This window comes from Pholis gunnellus, assembly GCF_910591455.1.
Source record: "Pholis gunnellus genome assembly, chromosome: 15".
Lineage (NCBI taxonomy): Eukaryota > Metazoa > Chordata > Actinopteri > Perciformes > Pholidae > Pholis > Pholis gunnellus.
The window spans coordinates 4,599,264-4,609,252 of record NC_136542.1 but is presented as its reverse complement, the minus strand read 5'-3'; the positions used below and the strand labels follow the sequence as shown (position 1 = coordinate 4,609,252).

General features: G+C 45.5%; 1 protein-coding gene across 4 annotated transcripts in view; it reads left to right on the top strand.

The window, feature by feature from the left end:
• Positions 1–282: 282 nt before the first annotated feature.
• Positions 283–9,989, top strand: part of actn1 (actinin, alpha 1) — a 49,275-nt gene continuing 39,568 nt past the window's right edge. For all 4 annotated transcript variants that reach the window (XM_079174373.1, XM_079174370.1, XM_079174369.1 and 1 more), the window contains exon 1: positions 283–680. In XM_079174373.1, the coding sequence (XP_079030499.1) occupies positions 573–680 (108 nt within the window). In that variant the 5' untranslated portion in view covers positions 283–572. The remainder of the gene's footprint in view (positions 681–9,989) is intronic.

The following is a 9,989-nucleotide window of genomic DNA, read 5'->3' as shown; positions in this document are numbered from 1 at the left end:
AATATTAACATTATTTTTGTTATGTTCTTAAAAACGTTAAGAGATTTACTTAAGTAACGCGTTACAGTATCCTCAAACAGTCGGATCAACCTAAGCAGGCAGCCTTGGATATTAAGCCTGCGCACTGACAGCCGAACCAGCCAATCCACGCACGGAAGGCGGTTCATGTGCGCCCGCGCGGCGTCCAATCAGATCCCTCGGTCGGTTATCGATTCAATTTGTCTGAAGCAAAGTTTTTGCGTCCGTCGCTCCTCTCCGCTAGACCTGCCTACCCACCGCGGAGCACTGCTGCTGGGCGAAAACTAGAGCAGATAGAGAGAGAAAAGAGGCAGAGTTGGAGGGTGAGAGAGAGAGAGAGAGAGAGAAAGAGAGAAAGAAAGAGAGCGAGAGCGAGAGAGAGGCCGGGGGTGGACCGTTAATTTCATCCACACACCGTCTTGAATGCGTGGCGGAGAGTAGACCGAGCTCATATACCGCTGCTAAACATCTCCGCGCCGAGGACCGGGTGGACATCGCTTAAAAGAGAAGCAGAGAGCGTCTATATATATATTATATTAAAGCTTTAGAGATACATGTATAATATGGAGCAGTATGATGACGAAATTGATTACATGCACCAGGAAGATGCCTGGGACCGGGATCTCCTCCTGGATCCTGCATGGGAGAAGCAGCAGAGAAAGGTGAGACTGACTTCCTTCTACCTCCGGTGTAAAGGTGCGGAAGTGCGGCTGTTGCTTGCGATGCTGATAATAACGATGGAGCTGATTAATATTATCATCACACATTGATTACAAGTGATCACTTTGGCCGCAGATTGATGAGTTCAGAGGCAGCGAACCGACCGGTTCTTTGCTTTAATTATTAAGCTCATTATCGCTTTGGTGATCACCTGTTGGGGGTTCTCAGCTACTTTTTATCTGGTGAGCTCCAAAACTTTTTCTCGCCCCCAGATCTCTCACTCATATCCTGTGTAGCGTTATGAAATATCCTGCAGCAGGAGGGACAGAAGAGAAGAAAAAGGGGGGGTAAAAAAAAAAAGAGGGGGTCAGAAAAACGATTAAAAACTGGACTGGACGCCCACCTTTTCCAGCGCAACAGATGTCAGCCATGCGCTTGACTGCATATGGTGTGGGACTGGCCCCTCCTGTCATCTGGCTCATGATGCGACGTGGATTAGGCCATGCTAAGAGTGTGTGTTTGGGTGTGCGAGGAGGGGGTTAAACCCACAATAACTCATTTTACGTCTCCTTTTATTTGGCTGTTTTGGCGCGTTTACGCGCGGAGTCTGCATACATGTTTAATGTGTGTTTTTAATTTGGGAGGTTTGTTTGATGTATCATGGCCACAGTCTGGGAGTTAGTTGATTCTTCTTTAATCTCTGAACAGATTACCGCGTTCATTTCCCCCACTGGATGAATACAAGCTCCATAACCCGGCGCGCAAACGGGTCATCTTTATAATCCTGCGCTGAAGGACATCCATACATTGTCTTTAACGAGCCCGAATCACCTACACGCGTCCAACAGCTGCTGCTCTTTTTGTGTGATCCCAGACAGAGTATGAATGGTCTGTTTCGAGAAAGGGGTGTTACTTTTTTCCCTCCCTGGCTCCCCAAACGTTTGTCCTGCGCTTTTGAAAAGAAAAAAAAAACGGGGAAGAAAAGCGCTGTGGAATCTGAGTATGCGCTGCGGTTTGGGCTGGGCTTGCATGGGAGCAAGCGTGCCCAAAAATGGTAATAATCGGCCCCTCTCGCTGCCGTTGGAAAACTTTCCCCCCCCAAAGTTTCTCCCTTTGCTCTGCAAGCTCTCAGCTCCTAGTTTCCTGGATTATGTCATCGGCGGGCTGCTACCGGTCGAAGGCGAACTGAAAGGAAATAAAGGGAAAGGTATGCAGCGCTGATGTCAGGTGTGGACAGCAGGCAGGGCTGGCCAGTGCCTTAAACTCTTCATGCTGTGAAGAGAAACGTGTGCACGTGACACCTGATAGTTTAGCTCACACGTCCCCTCCAGCCTGCATCACAGACCTTCCATCATGAGTGAAATACTTTCCTCTGATGACCCCCATTGATCTCACCATCCTGCAGAGAGCGGGGGATGTTTTATTCATCTGTTTCTCTCCACAGAGAGCAGCGATAAGTGTTTATGTTGAGATCTGACTAGACAACACATTCAGAGTCTGAGAGGGAAGACACACACACACACACACACACAGGGCCAGTGGAGCTACACACACACACACACACTCGTCCATATGCCTCCAAGCTTCAGCAATCAGCTTCTTGCTGCTGATGAGCAGATAACCTAGAAGCCTTTTCATGTTTGCTGATTGTTTCCAATCAAGAAAGGCATAATTATGTAGATGTTTCAAATTCTGACATGTTTAAATGAACCAACCAGCTTCTTTGAGGCGCTTCCTTCGAGGTTTGTTGGTTCAGTCATCTTGTGTGTGTGTGTGTGTTGCTTTACTTGTAGCCTTAAGACTATTAGTTTGTTTGTCAAGAAGCAACGGCAAATATTTGATCACCAAAGTAAACCTGTTTTAACCAAGAGATGAAATAGACTGTCAAAGAATGAAAGTAATAAAAAAAAACTAAGCAAGAAGTACAAATTGCACAGGTGAGGACTTTTTGCTTGGCTCCATTTTGCAATTCACTTTGACGCACGCAAACCCGGCATGTCAGAGAGTGTTTAAAATACTTTGAGTCCGGTGCAAGTCTTAACCTGACCCCCAGGCATAAAGGCGCTGGCATCCTCTTATCTTGGAATCTGACTGTCTTTGCAGATCCAGGTGTCTCAGGTAAACTCCGCCAGATGGTACTTAAAGCTGCAGCTCGCACATAGTTCCACCGAAACAAACGGGGGGATTTTGTTTATGTATTAGTCACATCACACCTCTGTTAAACAAACACACACTAGTCTCTTAACATTTCTTTCTGTTTTCATAGCTGGAAGGTGGAGTTCAGGTGTTAGCTGCCGTGGCTAATTTGTCCAGGTTTGTCCTTATAAGGATATAAGCTGCAGTACCTTCGATCAGGCCCTGCCTGTAAACCTCCCACTTCCCATCACACCCCAGCCCCTGTGTTCCCAAACACTCCCAACACACACCCACATTCCCCCGCTCAGACTGTGCGAGTCAGGTCACAGATAAGATCCACTCGCTCCTCATCAGTCTGGTAATTTGTTTTTTCCCCCCAAAAAAAACTTTTTGTCAGACAGACGTGGACCGGACCTCTTTTCTGAGTCTCTCTCTGATACACTAAGTGTAAAGGAAAAGCTAAATTATGAAATAACGGAGTCCTTTTTCTTTTTGGAAACCAATCAAGGTCTGGGCGTTGAGCTGATGTGTGTTGGTCAATGCATTTCAAGGAATCGTGACGCAAGACTAGAGAAGGCTGTGCAGGAACTTGTCTTTTTGTGTGACAGATGAGCAGGAAGTGTCCACTAAGCGACTCCGTCATCGGCCTTGTCAACACTTAACACTCCCCACTTTGACTAATCAGCGCTCCCTTTGGGCGGGGTCTGAGCATCCCGACCGACGTCTAAAGTGAGAAAATACCACTTACTGTATCCGCGTACATATTCATATTCAGGAAGGAAGACAAACTGTTCGGAACCTTTTTAACAAGTCGACGCATGAACGAGTGTGTGACGGCAGCTGTTTACTGAATTGCATAATAGGATGTGTAATGTCAGCTCCGGCCACCTCACAAAATGCTTCCCGTCATCAGATTCCTCTGCTCCCATGATGCACCTTGTGCCGCTCTCTCTTAACAAAAGAAGAAGAGCGTCACAGAGCGGCTTTGACAAAGCAGGGAATGTGGAAAGAGTGAATCTCCCCTCGGTCTCTCTCTCTCTGTCTGTCTCTCTCTGTGGCAGGTGGCTCTGCTGTCCACCCTGATAAAGGCGTTATGTGCTGAAATGTTGCTTCTTTTCACTACATAAAACATGAGCGTGCGGAAGAGTGTGTCAACCCCCCCCCCCCCACCATTTTCAATGAACTTTCTGGCTGTTCGTCATGTGATGTTTTCCATTATTATCTTGAGCTCTTTATTTATTTTAAGTCACTAAAAGTGAATCTTGGACATGTATTTATGATACAAGCAGTTCAGTGATCTGCAGGTCATCAGTTCAGATCTGCTGGGAAAGTTGAGAATGTTTAATGCGGCAGAAAACACTTCCTCTTCCCTAATTTGCTGAAAACCCCTTGAGAATATTCAGAGATGTTTCTATTTAATATTGCGTATTAGAGTTACAGTTTTGGAAAGTCATCCTCAGTTTGAAGAGTTTAAACAGTGAAAACTTGGCCTGGCATCATGAGAAAACAAAAAATACAGAAAACCTCTCGTGTGAAATAACCAAAATTGTCTCTAAGATTCAAAAGGCAATTTTGCACGTCAATAAAGTCACGTTTTGTTGTTATACTGTTGAAGTATGTGACTGAAAATACGTAATATGACAAATGCAACAAACCTAGACTTTCCTGACTTCCAAAATGATCTTTTAAATTGACAAACATCATATGTGTAATTCAACTCAAATGGGATAAAAACAATAATTGTCTCTTGCCGTTGACCACCGTACATATTCTTTGCGAAATAGGTTTCCAAGGGGGACAACGGAAGGGGGACCTTGCTCCTTGTTCTCTATAAAGAGCGACAAAGTCAGCGTAAGGAGGAAGACCTGGGGGGGGTCGGTGGGTCTAACAACCCAAGACTTTCACCCAGGAGACGGCTGTACGTGTCCCACGTAAAACCCCAAAGTAAAAGTTGACTTAATTGTCACGTAACTTAGACAACCTTTTCCGAAAGTAGTTTGTTGCCTAACGATCGCCCGTGTTGCTGGACATTTGTAGGAAAACGTATTAAGAATAACAAAATACATTTTAGGTGTGATATCGTAGAAACCTTTTGTACAAGTATACGTTGCTGGCTGTGACCTTATATTCAACGTACAATGTCTAACTCTCGGAAAAAAAAAGTCAACGTATTCCTTTAAGGAAAGGTGAGAACGTGAAGCAGCCTTGTGTCTCAGATGCCTCCTCTGTCTGAGCAAAAGACGCTTCAGGGAAATGAGAAACCTTCTGTCTGTGTGTCTCGCCCGGAGACGACTCAGTATTCATTTCTCACTCTTAGTCATCTGTCAGGGCGGCTGATGTTGTCGGTGAAATACTAAGAAGTAAGAAAACTGAAAGATATCTTAATAGAAGTCTCGAGTGCTCTCGAGTGCTGATAATCCGGTGTCCGTTCGCTGTCGTGGTTAACACAGCCGGGCTATAAATCCCAACAGGAGCTCCCTGGTGAACCGATCATCCTGCCCCGGTCACGCTGTCAGGGCCCCGTCTCGTTTGTCCTGATTGATGGGGTCACGGGCTGACACCACAGCTGAGAGGGCCCAGGAGCATCCAGCCATCCACTCGTCCCATCGGAGGAAGTTTTATGCTTGTGCTCACAGCTCAGCCAACGGTGGTGGGGGGGGGGGGGGGATTAGAGTTGGAGTCCAACTATTTCAAATTCAGCAATCATACAATGAAGATGCAGATCACTAGCTTATGAAAAGTTTGTAATCACCGATAAATGTTCATGTTTTGGATGGAAATGTATTATTTTATTAAACATGGAAGCAAGTAAACTAAATAATACCAATCAGAGCTGAGCATTTTAACATGATTAATTAAGGATACGCCCATCATCAAGACTCAAATTTAACACATTTGTCCCAGTTGGGATTCGAACCTGAGTCCAGCTCACTTTTCTAACCACTTCTGCCCTCATCCTGTCCCTTCTTCATTTCCTGTCCGTCAATAATTCAACCCTGCCTGAACACGATCGGGGTTCTGATCGAGCATGTTTCATTACTATGTTTCATATGTTGTTATGCGCGGCTCGTGAGAAGCTTTCAATGGAGGAAAACGTCTGCTCTTGATAGCCTGAAGCTCCTGGCTTGATGTGTGGAGTGTCAGAAGATACTGACCTGCGTCTAATGACTCTTACCTTACACGATTCCACATCTCAGAGGGATATTGTCCTCCGCTGAGGTTTTCTAGTTTGAGAGCTGGTGGCAGTGTTTACTCAAGAAAAGTCAATGGGAAGGCATCTTAGGATTTCCCAAAACGCTTATCCTGCAGGTTGTTCTTCATCTTTAGCAATTCAATAGTCGAGTGCAACAACATCCATGACACAAGTTTTCATTCTTGTTGTCTTTGAGTATTGGTAAACTGCATCTCCTCAGAGTTTTGCACCACATCTCTTTTTTTGGGGTTTATACTTGTTTCAGTGCCAATGACTAAGAAAGCAAGTCCCAGCTGTAACCTTAATGTCCGGAGAGAGAAGGTTGAACTCCTCATCCATTCTCTGTCTGGAAAGCATTTTCATGCTTAAGTTGCAGTTCTGAATATTTCCCCCTTCTATTTGTTTGGGGAAGGTGAAAGCTAATTCCTCCTCATCAAGCTGCACAAAGCATCTGTTTTTTTCTTTTTTTAGAATTCACTGTTTGAAAAGTCAAATGTGAGCATTTACCAGGCTCTTATCTGAACAGCTCCCAAATGCCAGGGCCCCGATGCAAATTCTTGCATAGCTTATTTTCTCAGGCTCGAGCTCCAAATTTAGAAACGTATACAGAAATCAGCTCCCAGCTCTGTTATAGGTCATTAAAACGGGCCAATAGTGCGATGAAATTTAAAACATTTTTTGTCCGGGGTTTGGATACGTTTGACTGCGTTGCATCATCGTCTCATAATGAACAATTCATCCTGCACATGCTGGAGTTTTATATTTGCTTGGTGGCAGATTTGAGACTCCAGAAGGGGAGGGATTTTTTTTTGGATACCACATCCACCATGGGATTTGGGGTCAAGGTGCATTTCCTGTGGAGCAAAGAGTGCTGTGCAAAAAAAAAAAAACCTGCTTAATGCTCGAACATGTCTGGAACCGCTACACACTTATGGGTCACATGTCTTCAATCGCATACGACCCAGAGGGGGTTTATAGACGGATCTGTCTGCATGTTCCCAAGGAATTTTCCTGCACCACATGGGAAGGATGTAGTCGGGGTCTTTCCTCCGCTAATGCTATTAATCAAGCCACATGCATTCTCAAGTGCATGTGGCTCGCTGCGAAGCCTCTCTTAAAAGCCGGAGGGGGGCTCGCTCTGTAGTTGGAGGGTCTATGAACATGTGAGTGTATTAGCTCTAAGCCTCCTCGCAGGAGCAGCTGCGGCGCGTCTCATGTACGTGAAAGCAGGTTTGAGTAAACAGATACGGGCAGGCAACAGGCACACCTTTCCATTCAGTAGCTGTGTGGGTGGAGCTTCGAGGGGGGAGAGGGGGAGAGGAGGAGAGGGGGAGAGGGGGCAGTGAGTGGAAGAAGAGGTTCAGACAGAGGAGCTTTCAGGTCTCTGCACAAAGAGAGCGTGTTCAGGAGGCCATCCTTTGTCACGTTGTCAACCGGGAGTCAATAATTTATCATCACCGAGCTATCAAATGACTCTTTACTCTAAAGTTGCTTCAGGGTGTTTCCCTCCTGCAGCATACCTGCTCTGGTAACAATGTAATCCATTACACTTGCATATTTAAAGTAATGACATAACTTTACTAATAGCCCAGTCAACAGATTCTTAAGGCATCCATACCAGTCTGTCTGTTAGATATAAGGCTAAAACCAGCAGCTCTTTAGCTTAGCTTAAAGAGCTAATTGTTATTTTTACACTTTTACACTGATTAAACAAACAACATATAATCTATTATTCAGTGAACTTAAGAGATGCTAGGAGGTTGATTTTACTTTTTTTAATTACCTTTGGACAGAGCCATGCTAGCTGCTTCCCTCCGTTTTCAGTCTCTATGCTAAGCTAAGCTAACCTGCTGCTGGCTGCGGCTTCATATTCAACTAACAGATATAAGTGTTGTTGTTTTTATTATCTAAATCTCTGCGAGAAAGCAAATAAAACCATTTCCCAAACATCGAAGGAAATAGAAAACAAGAAATTATGTTTCAACAAGAAGTGAGCGTAACGTTTGGACGTATTTATGTTTGACTTCTCTTTGGTGGCCGTCACCGCTCACACTAATTACCCTCTTCTTCTGCTGTTTATCCAAAATCAGCCGCTGCTTATGCCGGAAACTTATCAACGCATCACTTCCCATGCGGTACAAGAGTTTTTCCCCCCCTCCGGACGAGTTAAGTCGACTCTTGGAGAGTGGAACTGTGAGAGCTTTCATGTCACAGACTAAGTGGAGGTTAAAACGCTGTTATGTTATGTAAATTAGTGAAAAACATTAAGACCTGTAAAAACAAAAGTACTAAAAACGTTTCCTATGCCAGAGATTGTTCCTCTCTCATCAGTTTCCCCCCCAATCTTCCCTTTATTTTTTGCTCTTTCTCTCTGTCTCTCTGCCCCCCGTCTGCACAATGTGACTGAGTGGGCGGCGATGGATGAAAGGAAAAAGTGTTTTCCTTGCTTCAGCGTAGAAATCTCCCTCCAGCCTTATCAGGAAGCCGCCTGACTTACACTGCGCACAGTGTGGCGCGTCACTATTATTTGCTCAGTGTGTAATAAATAGGCAATTGCAGCATTTGAACAATGAAGACGGGATGTTTCTTGGGGGTTTTATTTACACTGCAGGCAATTAAGTCTAATTCAGAGGGAGTTAAATTCAATGTGGTGAATCAGCCTTCCTAGGTGGCCAATGTTGCAGGCAAGGAGTGAGTAGAAGGCCGATTAAAGCCACAGAGTGCACAGAAAGGAGATGAAGCCAATGTTGTGGACCTGGAATTGATGATAATGTTGGAAATCGATCAATCTATCAATCTGTGTTGGTGAGTCCTTGAGTCCTTGTGTTCGGATGGACCCACGAGGCCAGAGGCTATTTGTTCTGCTGCACTCTTCCACTTTTCTAAAGTGGGACAAGTATTGAACGTCTGACTTTCAATCAGAGGCTGCTATCGATCGCCCGATTCCGTCTGCGCTCGTGATCAGTTGGAGTTCGACTCCCTGAAGGCAAGTTGCATCGCGGGCCAATGGCTCTGTGTGCTGTTTGTGAGACGGTCCGCACAGTTAAACTCTGCAGAAGATGCTGACCTACATCTCTTTTCCCTTTGCACTACTTTGTTTCATAGCTGCAGGATTAGTCTGCACGCTCCCGACGTCACTTGATTTGCGACGGTAAACAGCAGCGTGAAGTGCTCGTGGCAGATCTCATTACAAGTTGTAACAGACACCTCCCCTTGGACCGCCCCCAGCCCTGGTAACCCGGCACAAGGTGCAGAGCCGGCCTGCTGCTTGTTGTAGTGGAGAGCCCTTGGCAGAGCGGCGGGGTGGCCGAGTTGAGCTGTGTGAAGTGCTGGCAGGTGCTGCAGCTGGTGGACGGACACAAACTGGTGGGGTAAAGACTGCAGCAATGCCAAAGCAGCCGGTTTAGCCGCTCGTTTGTAGCTGTGGCTCACTCGGAAAGGCTGCAATGAGCTCAACAGAGAGCTCTTCTTCTTCTTCGATTCGTCATGACTTTGCCCGTGAGCTTCCTTCTCGCCCGTCATAATTACAACCTCTGTGACCTTCCACTGATCCAGCCCAGAGAAGCCAGAGAACAAACACAGATGCCCGCAAGATTTTTCTTTGCACCGCACAAAATACTGTTCCCTTTCACAACCTTAAAAGTGATGTCACTATGTAGCTCGGGTCGTATTTAGGTGAATCTGCTACTGTGCACCTTCGACACCCTGCAACATGGCCTCTATTGTTGGTTGGCATGAATAGAAAACTGAATATTCCACTTTCCTAAAATAGTCCAAGCTGCACACGGTTTCCCCAAAGAAACGGTCCACCTGAGGTGACTCTTCTTCCAGAAGAAAAGAAGTAATGTGCTGCTCCGACTAATTACTGCAACACAAACGGTGTGATCCATCCATCATTCATTCGCAGAGCTGAACTCTGACAGATCCTCCAGCATCTCTTCTCAATATCAAATGATGCATATTGACCAGATTTCTCTTAATG